At 45.7% G+C, this 16,395-nt stretch overlaps 1 protein-coding gene and 1 long non-coding RNA gene across 2 annotated transcripts in view; one reads left to right on the top strand and one right to left on the bottom strand.

Annotated features, from left to right (window-relative positions):
* myt1b (myelin transcription factor 1b) overlaps window positions 1-16,154 on the top strand; it is a 221,233-nt gene extending 205,079 nt beyond the window's left edge. The window contains 1 exon segment of the mRNA XM_038803365.1: window positions 14,657-16,154. Within this exon segment, the coding sequence (XP_038659293.1) occupies window positions 14,657-14,797 (141 nt within the window). The 3' untranslated portion in view covers window positions 14,798-16,154.
* LOC119969576 lies at window positions 5,028-9,318 on the bottom strand. Its single transcript, XR_005461418.1, has 2 exons — window positions 9,046-9,318; window positions 5,028-5,727 (listed from the first exon to the last, which is right to left on the bottom strand). It is a non-coding gene; the product is annotated as an uncharacterized LOC119969576 (long non-coding RNA).
* Window positions 16,155-16,395: the final 241 nt, after the last annotated feature.

The raw sequence follows: 16,395 nt of genomic DNA, 5'->3' as shown, positions 1-16,395 counted from the left end.
AACCATCTTCCTTTGTGCTCGGTATGACTCCAACGAGTGGTGAGTTTTCCCCATTGACTCCAGTTTAGCTAGGGCTCCTTGATGCCATACTCGGTCGAGTGCTGCTTAATATCAAAGGTTGTCACACTCACCTCACTTCTGGAGTTCAGCTGTTTTCTCCCTATTTGAACCAAGGCTGTAATGAGATCACGAGTTGAGTGATCCTGGTGGAACCCAAATTGAGCATCAGTGAGCATGTTATTGCTAAGTACGTGATAGCGTTGTTGACGACTCCTTCCACCACTTTACTGATGATTGAGAGTAGACTGATAGGGCGGTAATTGGCTGGGTTGGATTTGTCCTGCTTTTTATGTACAGGACATACCTGGGCAATGTTCCACATTGCTGGGTCGATGCCACGGTTGTAGCTGTACTGAAGCAACTTGGCAAGGGGCGCGGCAAGTTCTAGAGTACAAGTCTTCAGTACTATTGCTGGAATATTGTCAGGCCCATAGCAGTATCCAGTGCCTTCACTTTTTGATATCACATGGAGTGAATCAAGTTGGCTGAAGACTGGCATCTGTAATGCTGGTGTTCTCTGGAGGAGATTGAAATGGATCATTCACTTGACTCTTCTGGCTGAAGATTATTGCAAATGCCTCAGCCTTGTCCTTTAACTGATGTGCTGGGCTCCTCCATCATTTTTGGTTAAATTTAGAATACCCAATAATTTTTTTTCCAATTAAGGGGCAATTTAATGTGGCCAATCCATCTACTCTGCACATCTTTGAATTGTGGGGATGAAATCCACGCAGACACGGGGAGAATGTGCAAACTCCACACAGACAGTGACCCAGGGCCGGGATCGAACCCGGGTTCTCCACGCTGTAGGCAGCAGTGCTAACCATGCCGCCCTTGAACTCCTCCATCATTGATGATAGGGATATTTGTGGAAACTCCTCCTCCAGTGAGTTATTTAATTGTCTACCACCATTCACTACTGGATCTGGCAGGCCTGCAGAGCTTAGATTGATCCATTGAATGTGGGATCGCTTAACTCTGTCTATCACTTGCTGCATATATTGTTTGACATGCAAGTAGTCCTGTATTGTAGCTTCACAAGGGTTGACACCTCATTTTTATGTATGCCTGGTGTTGCTCCAGGCATGCCTTCCTGCGCTCTTCATTGAACCAGGGTTGATCCCCTGGCTTTAAGGTAATGGTAGAGTGGAGGATATGCCAGGTCATGAGGTTGCAGGCTGTGGCTGAGTACAGTTCTGCTCCTGCTGGTGGTCCATAGCACCTCAAGAATGCCCAGTCTTGAGCTGCTAGACCTGTTCTGAGTTTATCCCATTTAGCACAATGTTAGTGCCACAAAACACGATGGAGGATATCCTCACTGTGAAGATGGGACTCTGATCCACAAGGACTGTGTAGTGGTCACTCTGTCAAAGACAGATGCATTTAGCAGTATTGTCCTTTCGGACTTAGCTAGCCCAGACAATAGTGGTGCTACTGAGCCAGCTTGGTGATGGACAGTGAAGTATTTCAATACCCACCCAGAGTATTTTCTGTGCCCTTGCCACTTAGAGGAATGAGATGCCCAGGACGTTATCTTTAAGGTATGATTCCATGAGTATGACTATGTCAGGCTGTGAGACAGCTCTGTGAGACAACTCTCCCAATTTTGGCACAATCCCCCCAGACGTTAGTAAGGAGGTATTTGCAGGATCAACAGGACTAAGTTTGCCATTGTCATTTCCAGTGCCTTGGCCGATCCTGGGTGGTCCATCCATTTTCTTTCCTTTTTATTGACTTTGTGGTGGTTTGATACAACTGAGTGGCTTACTTGACCATTTCACATTTTAACCACTTTGCTGTGGATCTGGAGTCACATGTACGCCAGACCAGGTAATGATGGCAAGTTTCCTTCCCTGAAGAGCATTAGTGAATGAGCTGGAATTTTTATGACAATTGACTATGGTATCATGGTCATCATTAGACTTTTAATTCCAAATATTTATTGAATTCAATTTCCACCATGTGCCGTGGCAGGATTCGAACCCTGGGTCTCTGGTCACCAGTCCAGTGGCAATACCGCGAGCCACCGCCTCCCCTTCACAGAGGGTATCACCATGCCACTATGCATATTCAGAGAGATGACCAAAGGTTTGAGTTTGTACCGCATCCTGTTCTGCGTTTGCCGTCTAAAACTGTGGAGGAGCCATCCACATAGCTTTTCAGGGGTACGCAAGTGTCTGTGGGCTGGGGTCTCTGGGGTGAACTACCTATCTTCCTGGGAGGTGTTTTTGGAATGAATGGGCCTGTGTTGTGCTGTGTGGAGATAATCTCATATTCATGAGGGGTGCCTGGGTACTGTAAATTGTCCGCAAGGACAGTGTGTGTCTTTGTTCTTTTAACTGTGATGTCCCGCCCCTGTAAAAGAAGGGTCCAACGGGCTGCTCGGATTTGGCTGACTGCCATCTTTAAGTCGGCCGTCTAATAATAGCTGTGTTGGGGTGTGTTCTGTGAGGATGGTGATGGGGTTGAGTCCTGTAATGTATGAAAAGTACTGTACTGCCCAAAAAACTGCGAGCAGGTGCCTTTCACAGGCAGAAAATCCTTGTTTGACAGGGTCTAATACTCGGGATGCGTATACTACGGGTCTTAACTGGTCATGCCGTTCCTGGAGGAGAACGGCCGAAAGGGTTTGGTCGGTGGCTTGCTACTTCGATAGCGTACGGGGAAAGTGCTCTTTTTTTAATTTTAGAGTACCCAATTACCTTTTACAATTAAGGGGCAATTTAGCGTGGCCAATCCACCTAGCCTGCACATCTTTTGGGTTGTGGGGGCGAAACCCACACAGACACAGGGAGAATGTGCAAACTCCACACGGACAGTGACCCAGGGTCGAGATTCGAACCCGGGTCCTCAGCGCCATAGGCAGCAATGCTAACCACTATGCCACCGTGCTGCCCACTGAGTGCACTTTTTAAAGCATCCACGACATCTGTGTGCTGCGGAAGCCATTCCCAAGGTTCCTTTTTCTTGAGAAGTTCCGAGAGCCACGCTGCTTTAGTAGCGAAACCGTCGATGTGGTTTTGACAATAGCCAACTAGTCCTAAAAATGACCGGAGGGCTGAGACATTGTGGGGAAGGGGAAATTTGACAATCGAGTCAATCCTTTTCTGCTCGATCTCGCGTTTACCATGCATGATAACTGTTCCCAAGTACATCACTTTCTCTTCCAAAATCTGGGCCTTTTTGGGGTTAACCTTACATCCAATTTCTTTTAGGAGTCCTAGGAGTTCTGCGAGAAGCGAAATGTGCTCTGCCTTTGTGTCTGTAGTAGCAGGTCGTCTACATACTGGACCAGACATTCGGGGCAGGAAAATGTAGCTAATCCATTTGCCAGCTGTCGGTGGAAAATGGAGGGGGAGTTGTGGAAGCCTTGTGGAAGGCACGTCCACGTATAGTGCTGTCCTTTAAAAGTGATGGCAAATTTGTACTGGCACGCTTTAGCCAATGGACCAGAAGCCGTTACTAATGTCCAAAACCGTAAAGAATCGTGACTGGAGTCCCTGCTTGAGCATGGTCTCGGGACTTGTGGCTACAGTGGGGGCTGCTGCTGGGGTTACTTTGTTCAGTTCCCGGTAATCAATGGTCAGTCGCCATGATCCATCGGGTTTCCTGACGGGCCAAATCGGGGCATTATTAGTGGAGGTTACTGATCTCAGTACGCCCTGTTCTAACAAGCTATCTATCACTTTTGAGATATCACCCTCTGCTTCCTGGGGAAATCCGTACTGTTTCTGGGGTCTGGGGTCAGGACCTGTAATCTGCACAGAGCCAGCCATTCTGCCACAGTCGTGCTTGTGCTGTGTAAATGCTGCTTTGTGTTCTTGCAGGACTGCCCTAACCTGTTTGTTTGCACTAATTGTTCTCGGGTCAAACCAGTAATCTCCAACTGAGCTGATCCTATTTGCATATTCTCCTACTGTGAGCGTGGCGGGGGCTCGTGCTGCTTTTGCCATTCTCCAGACACATTTGTTGACTGGATCAAATGAAAGGTTGTGGGAGCTCATAAAGTCAATTCCTAAAATGTGTTCTGCTGTGTGGGGCAGATCAACTAACACTATGGGGTGCTTGGTTGTTATATTGCCGATTTGTATGGATACAGGGGCTGTGATGTGTCCCTGCTGTGAGTGGCCTGTAAAGCCACTGAGGGTGATGGTGTCTGTTGTGGGCCACGTGTCCCTCTGAAACATTGTGGAGGAATTGAGTGTGGTGCGGGACCCTCCTGTGTCCCAAAGAAATTCAACGGGCTGACCCCGGACTTTGGCTGCTACGACCGGTCAGCCGGACTTCTCCCAAAGGGTGTCGCAGACCTAAGTTGGGGAGCCTGAACACCGTCAGTCTGTGCCGTTCATGTCTCCCTGGTCTGAACGGGCGCTAACACTATGAATAGGCTTTGCCCTATTCCTATTTAGGGTGCCTGTCTGTTGGGCTCTCTGTGGTTTCTGTGGCGTATTGCACTCTCGTGCAAAGTTCTCCTAACTGTCCACAGTTGTAACACTCCTGCAATTTGGGCTGGGGTGGGCTGTTTCTACTCTCATTTATCCATGCGGGGTTCTGGTGCGCTTTAACTGTATGCATATCTGCATCTGCCTGCTCTTCCTCGGGTTTCCAAAATTGGTTTTGTTCTGAACGGATTGTTCCCAAGCGCAGGATAACCTTTTCAAAACCCATTTCTCATTGTGGGCCTCATCTGAGGGGTCATAATTTGCGCAACTCTCTGTCCTGCCTCTGTTGCATGAGAGATCACGATTCGAGTCCATTTTGCCATGTTATCTGGGGACAAATGGGCGCGGGCTAATTCTCCAAAAACTGCAGTGAAATGAATCAACAAGCATCCAGCAAACGCTGTGGGGTGCTCTGTCTTCTTTTGCCTGCATCTGTTCAGGCCTTCTACCGGGTCTCCTCTGTTGTAGCCGCCGATCGCTGTTAGGCTAAATCTCAGTTCAATGAGTGAGTCGACACAGTAAGGCTTCAATCAAATAGTTTTTTACTCTAGGATTGTAACACGTACAGCCATCTGAGTTATGGCTGGAGAAGGCGCATTCTGCCGAGCCTCAAGTTACACACACTGATAAAGGTTGTTCCGCGCGCAATGGCCTTGGGCGGGTTACATAGCTGCCCACTCACAGTACTGTTGCTAACATAAATGTTATCTAAACCGCCACCCCCATCGCCCTCCTTAGTCAGAGCTAGAAGCAGCTGCAGAAATATACCTTACAATCCCTCCTTTGTCCTCTTATGAGGACAACAATTACTTCCCGCGCCCCCTATGTTTTGAAACGCGCGCAAAAATAAAAATAAAAAACCCTTTTTGCCAAGCGTTCTATACCGCCTGGTTGGGTCCTGAGGTCTCTGGTAGGTGAGGACCCCCCCAATCCTCTTGGCTCGACCCGCCGGAGTCTCAAGTCCTTCCCAGGGGCGGTGTACATTACATACAATTTTTGCCTTGCCCCTTATAACCCGCGCGTTTTTCTTTCGTTCCCTTCCCCCCCCCAGTTTCACATTTCAGCTTCTAAGTATTCTTCTAGGAGGTAGTTCCTCCTGGTTGGCGAATGCCCTCAGCCCACGGGATTTTTCCGGGTTTTCTGATACACACCAGGTCCCCTTCTTTTATCGGACTCTCCTGTCCTTCTTCTCCGTCACCGGCCGCGTTGTTCACCTGTTGCGAAACTAAAGTGACCATGTTACCGAGCATTTTGATATATTGACTTATTTCAATTTCCCTATCTTCCCATGTTTGCACCCACTCCGGGTTGGTCTTGGGTCCTGGGTCGTTAAGAGGGTGAAAATTCAAAACTTAAGATTTGTAAGTTCCAATTAAAAATGCATCTTCAGCTGTGTGGACTGTTCATTACTTTATCAGAATTTAAAAGGCCAGAACTCGCAGGCAAACCAGCATGGGAGTGTCAAGACATCTTCTGGATTACACACAAAAGCTTGTTGAAAGGGTTGACTGTCTTGCAGAGACAAAAAGGGGGTATAGTGGGTGCATAAATTGGAATGATGCCATTCGCATCTCGAAACTTGTTTTTAAATTTTTCACTCAAATGGCTGGGAGTAAAAGTTGGAGTGCTGCCAAATTCCCGTTATCAAGTTTTTCAGGGAACACAATATGTTATTGAAACTCATGGACATATTTCATTTACCCATCTGTTGTTTATAAGTCATTCTGCAATCTCATAATTAAAACATCTGCGTTGTGAGACAGTTTAGTTTCACCCTACTGATGATTTTTTGTGTCAGGGAAGTTTTAACCCTGAACTAATGAAACACCGGCTTGATCATATTTGTCACATGTATTTCAACTATCCTAACCTCCACTGAACACCATAAAACTAATATTTTCTTATTTTTACATACGTGATTTTGCACCCTGATTAAAATTATAGCCTTTGAAAAGAAAAAAAATTGTTAACTGTACTCAAACTATAATCTTTAAAGACAATGCGTAGACAATTTGAAGCTTTCAAATAATCACAGCTCGTAACAAGTCAAGGTCTGAAGTCAAAGTCTGAATACAAAGACTGTGAATAGTTCAGAACAAAGTTTAGATGCCTAAAACTCTCTCTCTCTCTCTCTCTCTCTGGAACTCTTGTCGCTCTTTCTCTTTATCTAACTACCCCTCCCCTTCTCTGTCTCTCCCTGACGTTCTCTTTCGCTCTCTCAACTTTCGCTGTCTCTATCAGTCTCTCTCTCTCTACGTAACTCTCACTACGTAACTCTGTCTGTCTCTCTTTGTCTAAAATGGAACAAAATTAAAATACAGAACAAAATTTTTCATTCTCCTTCGAAAACTTTATCTGTGTCATTCCAGTTAAGTCAATTTCCACTGATTAATTTTAGAGGCATTAGCTTTTCTTAGAGATGTACATTTCTTTGTGCAGATGACCTGCTTGCTGAAATGGTTAAATTTTTGTACAGAATCAAAAGTATTGGAGAACTTGGCATGGTGCCATCTCCGTCTACTATGTGACCTTAGACATTACCCATCCTTTCTTTCAATTTTCAATGTTCGTTATTTAACCGGTTTTTTGAAAGAGACATTACTGGATGTTTATTTTTCTTTTATTTCAAATGAGTTGAATTACTGCTGAATTTATCTGGACGGCTTGAAATGATCTGAAGTATTCTCGACATGTATCCATTCTTAAGTTTCCAACCGTAACCTTGCACTGATCTTCCTCCCCATTTTTTCGTTCTGGGAGTGGAGGGGTTAGTCATTCTCAGATATTCCTGAACAAAACCAATTGAGTGTTTTAGCCCCTTTCTGATCTTTTGGACTTCACTTAATTTGATTTTTTTTTCTCTCCTTGAGACATTCCGGGACAGTTGTTAGCCGTAATTGTTGGCAGTTTTGTGAGGTCTTTACACTATCTTTACCCACTTGATTGCTTTGTTTAAAGGAGTTAGAGCTCAATTCCTTTTAACCAGCCTGTCTTCCAAATGGTGTGAAGGTTGAATTTATCATTTGTGCTTCTAACTTTATTTGTCTTATCTTTACTTCTGTGTATCTCACCATTTTTCTCTGTTCCACAGAAATCACACCCATCTTTGATCATTGTTTTTTTTTACCAGTGTATTTTGCTCTTCAAAAACCCAAAAAAAATTTTTTAAACTGACTTTTTTACTAATTTGGCCGTGATACTAGATTTATTGGATGTTACCTCACCGTCTGTCCGCCTTGCCAAGTGATTCTAATTTTAGGCGGTCAAATGTTTGACTACTCGCCTTGTCCACCGGCTCGAGCGGCGTCCAGCTCAGCAACATCCTTCCAGACTTACACTAAATGTTAGGGGTGAAAATATTCACACAAAGGCCTGAATATCAGTAACAAAGCAGTTTACTATGTCAGAATTCTGGGAGATAAGATTTGGGAACTCCGCAGTCCCTGACAGCACCTTATCTCACTTAAGCTTAAACTCACATGGATTAATATACAGATTCAAGGCGGATAGCCTAATGACTTGGTTATTTTCCCATATGTGCCGTCCTTTTTTTTTTAAGACGTTGGCTGTTTTAACTATTTCTTTCTCTGTCAATTTTATACCCAATTTTAATGCATTAGTTTTCCCCCAGTGGCCATTTTTCTTCTAAATTTTTATGCTCTTTTCGCGCGCTAATGTTACCGGACATTTATATTTCAAGTCTCTTATGAACCGGTGATAATAGATCCAAAACTGTTTTGTTTTCAAATGCGGACATTTATATTTCAAGTCTCTTGTGAACCGGTGATAATAGATCCAAAACTGTTTTGTTTTCAATGCCCGACCTTCACGTGACAGATCTCTCAGGCAACAAAACAATTATCCGATTCTAAAACTCTACTTCCTTCTCACTCTACTTCTGAGATCTGACAGTTTTTTAAGTAAAGACTTTGAGTAAATATTATCACTAATATTTGGTCGAAGGTAATAATTCTATTTCCTTCTCACTCTACTTCTGATATCTGACAGTTTTTTAAGTAAAGACTTTGAGTAAATATTATCACTAATATTTGGTCGAAGGTAATGTCCTCTTGTCACAAGGCAACAAAACAATTTTCCGATTCTAAAACTCTACTTCCTTCTCACTCTACTTCTGAGATCTGACAGTTTTTTAAGTAAAGACTTTGAGTAAATATTATCACTAATATTTGGTCGAAGGTAATAATTCTATTTCCTTCTCACTCTACTTCTGATATCTGACAGTTTTTTAAGTAAAGACTTTGAGTAAATATTATCACTAATATTTGGTCGAAGGTAATAACATGTCCTCTACTTCCTTCTCACTCTACTTCTGAAATCTGACAGTTTTTTAAGTAAAGACTTTGAGTAAATATTATCACTAATATTTGGTCGAAGGTAATAATTCTATTTCCTTCTCACTCTACTTCTGATATCTGACAGTTTTTTAAGTAAAGACTTTAGGTAAATATTATCACTAATATTTGGTCGAAGGAAATCATTAATCTTACACCTTAAGGACTTTTAAGTTCAACTTAACACTTACGTGTCACAATCCCAAGGCGTTTGACGTCCGGCTATGGTCGTCTTCTATTTTTGTCTCCTTTTTCAATCACTGAGACAATTATTACACAATTTAAAATTTCAATTTTGGAGTTTTGATTTAACAGGTTTGACTCCGTACCTTCTTTTTAGCCGGCTTTTAATTGTCTCTGCGATCTTAAACGGAGTTGTGTTCGACTCCCCCCCAACGTCGGGGTCACCAATTTGTTAGGCTAAATCTCAGTTCAATGAGTGAGTCGACACAGTAAGGCTTCAATCAAATAGTTTTTTCCTCTAGGATTGTAACACGTACAGCCATCTGAGTTATGGCTGGAGAAGGCGCATTCTGCCGAGCCTCAAGTTACACACACTGATAAAGGTTGTTCCGCGCGCAATGGCCTTGGGCGGGTTACATAGCTGCCCACTCACAGTACTGTTGCTAACATAAATGTTATCTAAACCGCCACCCCCATCGCCCTCCTTAGTCAGAGCTAGAAGCAGCTGCAGAAATATACCTTACATCGCATCAAGAATCGCTGTGTGCATCTCTGCTAGGGTGCCTCCTCCTACATTCTGTGGGTCGGGAAGGGCTGCTACGACTGAAGGATCGAGGCTCAAAACTGTGAGCTTTACCTGCTCTCTCTCGTCCAGGCCGTACATGGTGGCCTGTTGTTTAACCTTAGCGAAGAATTGGTGGGGGTCTGAAGTGGGGAGGAACGGTGTGATTTTCTCGCACGCGTCCCGTAATTGGGTCACGGTTAAGGGGGTTGTGTACAGGAAATCCGTGTCTCCTTCTGCTGCGGCTCTGCACTGTGTGGTTACCGGATTCATGGGGGTGTGTGTTGCCTGTTCGGTGGGGGGTTGGGGTGCTCTCCTTTTCTGGGGTTTCTCCTGCGCACATGCTCCATGTGCGTATCTATGGGTTGTTTTGTTTAATTCCTGCCAATCGGGGCCGTTTTCCTGATCTAGTTGGGGTCCAAATGTTCTCTGAAAGCCATTTGGAACTGAAAGCAGGGATTGCAATTCTGCAATTTGCTTCCGGCACTTTGCGTGGTCTACCGAGCTCTGCCTTTGTTCCGTTGTGGAAGCATGGAGTGCTCGTAGGGCTGCTTTTAAGTCATTGCGCTGTTTCTGCAATGCCTCTACCTGCTGTTCTGTTTCTTGTCTTACCAAGACCGCACGTTGTGTGTCCTGGTAGGCCTTGTCATACTGGGTCTGGAAGCTGCTTAAGTGCACCAGACAAGACTGGTGTGCCCTCTTGGCATCACCCACCTCTCTGTCGTTTGCTGCTAGCTTCTTTCTTAACTCTCTGTTCTCTCTCTCTATCTCGCTCACATCTACCTTACTCGTTCTATCTCTCTCCTCTATCTCTCTACGGAGCATCCTAATGACTTCCTCTGTGCCTCGCAATTGTGCCAGACAGGACACGATTGCCATTAGCTTGCGAGCTTTTCCCGAGTTCTTCTTGTGAATCTCTGTCAGGTTCTCCCACCAAGTATGTCCTATACTCCCGGGACCTGTTTCTTCATTCGCGCAAAATTCGCTCCAAAGGGGCCATCCTTTCCCTTTGAGGTACTTCCTTATTTCATCTTCCCAAACGGGACACTGTCCTACTCTGCTGGTCGCTGCGACCTCGAATTCCTGTGGGTTCATCCATATTATGTTTTTTTTCCTGTGGGGCACTGTTCGAGTTGTGTATCTTGCGGGGAGGGTCGGGGGGGGTTTGTTGTATTCTATGCCGGGTTGGGGGTATGGAGTGGGGCTGGTATTTGGGAGCTGCGTCAGAAGGGTGTGGTGGGGCAGTGCGAAAGCGCGGGCTTTCCTCTGGTTTCCCGCGCTGCGGGGCTGGGGCGTGGAGACGGTGACGGGGGAGGCGGGGCCTTAACTGGTTCTTCCCCGCGCTGGAGCGGTGCCTGGAGGAGGGATAGATTGGGGGATGATCCCACTTTGGGAGGGGTCGGGTTATTGGCGGGAGTTTCCGGGGTCAGCAGAAGTTAGGTGACCCACGGAAGTACAATGGAGGACGGTTCGCGGCTAGGAGGGTTCCTAGCCTGGGGGGGAAGGGAGGGGGGGAAAGGGGAATACCGGATTGCTGCTGGTAGGGTAAGGAAGGAGCTGGTGGGGGCTGGGGGGACAGAGGTGAGGCGTTGTCGCCGTGGGAACTGGGTCAGACAGGGGGTGCTGGCCTGGGGCGGGCAGTCGACGGGCTATGGCTAGTCGACATGGGAGGGGGGCGGGATGCCCTCTGATCCGGTTGGTCACCTGGAATGTGAAGAACCTATGTGGCGATTCTGGTGGGGAAAAATGTGTTGTTTGAGGCATCGGAGGTGGTGGCGGATAAGGGGGGAAGATATGTTATGGTTAGGGGCAGGCTACAAGGAGAGAAGGTGGTACTGGCTAGTGTGTATGCCCCAAATTGGGACGGTGCAGGCTTTATGAGGCGTATGTTGGGACGGATCCCGGATCTGGAGGCAGGAGGTCTGATCATAGGGGGGGACTTTAACACGGTGTTGGATCCTTCACTGGATCGGTTCAGCTCTAGGACGGGTAGGAGGCCGGCAGCGGCCAAGGTACTGAGAGGGTTTATGGACCAGATGGGTGGGGTGGATCCATGGAGGTTTGTGAGGCCGAGGGCAGGCGAGTACTCTTTCTTCTCCCACGTACATAGGGTCTACTCTCGGATAGATTTCTTCGTGGTGAGTAGGGGACTGATTCCGAGAGTGGAGGAGGCCGAGTATTCGGCCATTGCAATCTCCGACCACGCTCCGCATTGGATAGAGTTGGAGATGGGGGAGGTGCGGGACCAGCGCCCATTGTGGCGGTTGGATGTGGGGTTGTTGGCGGAGGAGGAGGTGTGTAGGAGGGTCCGGGCAAGTATTGAGGGGTACCTCGAGGTGAATGATACGGGGGAGGTTCAGATGGGGATGGCCTGGGAAGCCCTGAAGGCAGTGATTCGTGGGGAGCTGATATCCATCCGGGCACACAGAGAGAGGAGTGAGAGGGATAGACTGGTGGGAAAGATGCTGGAGGTGGACAGGAGGTATGCAGAGGCACCAGAGGAGGGACTGTTGGGGGAGAGGCGCAGCCTGCAGGCTAAATTTGATTTGCTGACCACTAGAAAGGCGGAGGCACAGTGGAGGAAGGCACAAGGGGCAGTGTACGAACATGGTGAAAAGGCGAGTAGGATGCTGGCTCATCAGCTCCGCAAGTTGTATGCCGATGACCTGTTACTGTATGTGGCGGACCCGGTGGGAGGGATGCCGGGGGTGATGGAGTTGCTAGCTGAGTTTGGGACCTTTTCAGGTTATAAATTAAATTTAGGCAAGAGTGAGGTGTTTGTGGTGCACCCTGGAGACCAGGAGGAAGGAATTGGTAGGCTCCCGCTTAGGCGGGCAGGGGAGAGCTTTAGGTACCTGGGGGTGCAGGTGGCCAGAGTCTGGGGGACTCTTCACAAGCATAATTTCACCAGACTTGTAGATCAGATGGAGGAGGAGTTCAAGAGGTGGGACATACTGCCATTATCGTTGGCGGGGAGGGTACAGTCCGTCAAAATGACGGTGCTTCCGAGGTTCTTGTTCCTCTTTCAGTGCCTGCCCATCTTTATCCCCAGGGCCTTCTTTAGGAGAGTGACTAGCAGTATTCTGAGCTTTGTGTGGGCGCATGGGACTCCGAGAGTGAGGAGGGTGTTCCTGGAGCGAGGGAGGGATAGAGGCGGGCTGGCGCTGCCCAACCTTTTGGGGTACTATTGGGCGGCCAATGTGTCAATGGTGCGTAAATGGGTGATGGAGGGGGGAGGGGCGGCGTGGAAAAGAATGGAGATGGCGTCATGTAGAGGTACGAGCCTGGGTGCCATGGTAACGGCGCCGTTGCCGCTCTCCCCTAAGAGGTTTACCACGAGCCCGGTGGTGGCGGCGACCCTAAGAATCTGGGGACAGTGAATGCGGCATAGGGGGGAAACAGGGGGCTCCACTGGGTGGAAACCATCGGTTCATCCCGGGGAACAAGGATGGGGGATTTAGGGGGTGGCAAAGGGCGGGCATCAGCAAATTGAGGGACCTGTTTATTGGCGGGAGGTTTGCGGGCCTGGGGGAACTGGAAGATAAATTTGGCCTTCCCCAAGGGAACATGTTCAGATGCTTGCAGGTAAAGGCGTTTGCTAGGCGACAGATAGAGGGATTCCCTTTGCTGCCCTCGCAGGGGACGATGGACAGAGTGCTTTCGGTGGTGTGGGTCGGAGAGGGGAAGGTGTCTGACATCTATAAGGTAATGCAGGAGGTGGAGGAGTCGTCAGTGGAGGAGCTGAAGGCTAAATGGGAGGAGGAACTCGGGGAGCAGATAGAGGACGGGACTTGGGCGGATGCCTTGGACAGAGTCAACTCTTCCTCCTCATGTGCGAGGCTTAGTCTCATCCAATTTAAGGTGCTGCACCGGGCCCACATGTCCGGGACTAGGATGAGTAGGTTCTTTGGGTGTGAGGATAGGTGCACCAGATGTTCGGGGAGTCCAGCGAACCACGCCCATATGTTCTGGGCATGCCCAGCACTGGAAGAATTCTGGAAGGGGGTGGCGGGGACGGTGTCGAGGGTGGTCGGATCCAGGGTCCAGGGTGGGAACTCGCAATTTTTCGAGTTGCGGTAGAGCCGGGAGTGCAGGAGGCAAAAGAGGCCGGTGTCCTGGCCTTTGCGTCCCTAGTAGCCCGTCGAAGGATTCTGCTACAGTGGAAGGATGCAAGGCCCCTAAGTGTGGAGACCTGGATCAGTGACATGGCGGGATTTATAAAACAGGAACGGGTCAAATTTTCCCCGAGAGGATCAATACAAGGGTTCTATAAACGATGGCAGCCTTTTCTGGACTTCCTGGCGCAAAGATAGGTATCTTGGGCAATAGCAGCAGCAACCCCAGGGGTGGGGGGGGGGGGGGGGGGGGGGGGGGGGGTGTTCCTTATTGTAGTTTCTATTCTGTAACTTTATATTGTGTTAATTTGCGTTGTTGTTAAAATGCTGTGTTGTGCATGGGGGTGGGGCGAATGTTTATGATTGTTAATATTATTGTTATTTTTGGTATTTTACTATGGTGCGTTATTGTTATGTAAATTCAAAATTTTTCAATAAAAATTATTTACAAAAAAAAAGAGAGCCACAGTGGTGGGAAAACCATAAGACATTTTCACACTTGGTAAAGATCATCCTGAAAACATCCAATTGTATAAAATTCAAATTCACAAAAAAAATACAGTACAGAAGAGGCCCTTCGGCCCATCAAGTCTGCACCGACGCATGAAAAACACCTGGCCTACCTATCTAATCCCATTTGCCAGCACTTGGCCTTGAATGTTATGACCTGCCAAGAGCTCATCCAGGTACTTTTTAAAGGATGTGAGGCAACCCACCGCAATCACCCTCCCAGGCAGAACATTCCAGCCCGTCACTACCCTTCAGTAAAAAAGTTTTTCCTCACATCCACCCTAAACTTCCTGCCCCTCACTCAAACTTGTGTTTCCTTGTGATGACCCTTCAACGAAGGGGAACCGATTACTCCCTATCTATGCCGCTTCTGTCAGAACTGTAAGAATGTCATTCCTGTTTTGACATTTTCTTTTCTTTATTGTTCAGCAGGAACCAATCAGCGAACAGAATTTTGATGCCTATGTTAATACCCTCACAGATATGTATACCAATATGGAATGCTACCAGAACCCAGAAAACAAAGCACTACTGGAGAGCATCAAACAAGCTGTAAAGGGCATTCAGGTCTAAAAAAACACATTGTATATGAACTGTTCACCTATCCTGTAAATACAGTAAATTTGTGATTGATATTGATTTAGAAATATTTATAGAAATTACGAACATAGAAATTACACTTGTTTAGAACAAGTAGTCCGTAATCTTATTGTGTAAATTTTAAAATAACGTTTAAAATGAATCTGGAAAGCAAATATGTAAACTATTCTGAATTCTGTATGTTGACTCTACCTATTTATTTAACGTTTGTCTATTTATTTAGCTTTGTTTTTAATCCAGATAAAACTGAATTTTAAAAAACACTAGCTTCTGGAGTGCATGAAGGCAGTAATATTCCTTATGCTGCTCCACGACAAGCTTTTATGAATTTAATTAACACAAGTCAAGTTATTTTTGTATTGTATTATTTATTACTTTATTAATGTGATTTATTCTCTTTTTATGTGGAGTGAGAATATTTTATAACTGACATGTTTTGATAATTTTTCAGAAAATGTTTTGATTTTGTTAATATTTTTTCCTATTCATGAAAATATTTTTCAGACATTTACCACTGCTAAAGCAAAATTATGTATTTACTACTATTTATTTGATATTTAAGCAAATTAATTTAAAGAGTCCTTACTGTAATACTTAAGAGCCATTTTTTGTGATTGATGTATATTTATTTTGTAAGTCAATGTGTCTGTTATGTGACATTGAGTTTGGAATCAGCATATTCTGCGAACTTAAATGTATTGTAGAGTGACGCATTTAGAATCCTTCCTCATTGAATAATTTGAACAGTTTCAAATAGGGATGTAATGATCAGAAATTTTAATATGGGATGTTTACAGCCTTTTTTTGCAGCAGCGGCAGGTATACAGTTATATTGGGGCTCTATTGCATTAATTCTCCACTGGCCAAAATAAAACAGTTAATAATAGTCAATGGAGTAAAGCACTCATCATTTATAGGGCAGAGGTACAAAAGGAAAGAGCAATTTCAGACTTCTGTACAATGTACCGGAGTCCAACTATAGTTTAACACATTCCAGGTACTAAACTGTGTTTGAATTTGTTGAAGTCTCAGGTCATTAAAACTTGGGATCAGGGCATTAGTGGCGCTTTTGCCTCACTGAAAGATATGTAATTTATAAGTGATGTTTGTAAATCCGAAAAGAAAGCTGAACTTTGTTGCAATGCCGAGTATTGTAATTATTTACGGAAATAAGCACTGTTCAGACACTGTTTTAGTGCAATTTTTGTTGTGATTGTGCATCCAAATGTATGTATCTATGTTAAAAGACAAAATTACTGTTTACTTGTTTAAATACGTACATCTTGTTGTTCCACCTACATAATGAAATAAAACAAAGCTGATAAAAAGAGTTATCTTGTGGAGCCTAATTGAGAATTGTGCTCCAAATGCAGTTTCAAGTACAATATCTTTTTATGATTTTTTTTTTTTAATTCCCATCGGTAGGAGGTCTTGTGACACAGTGGGTAATGTCCTTGCCTCTGAACCAAAAGTTCTGGGTTCAAGTCCCACTTCAGGACCTCATTGCCAAGGAAGGTTTGTTCACAGCATGGCCAAACAGGCTGATGTCAACTTATAAATCCTTCCAACAT

This window comes from Scyliorhinus canicula, chromosome 7 (assembly GCF_902713615.1).
Source record: "Scyliorhinus canicula chromosome 7, sScyCan1.1, whole genome shotgun sequence".
Classification (NCBI taxonomy): domain Eukaryota; kingdom Metazoa; phylum Chordata; class Chondrichthyes; order Carcharhiniformes; family Scyliorhinidae; genus Scyliorhinus; species Scyliorhinus canicula.
Note: the sequence above shows the minus strand (reverse complement) of the source record. Positions and strands in the feature narration are given on the sequence as shown.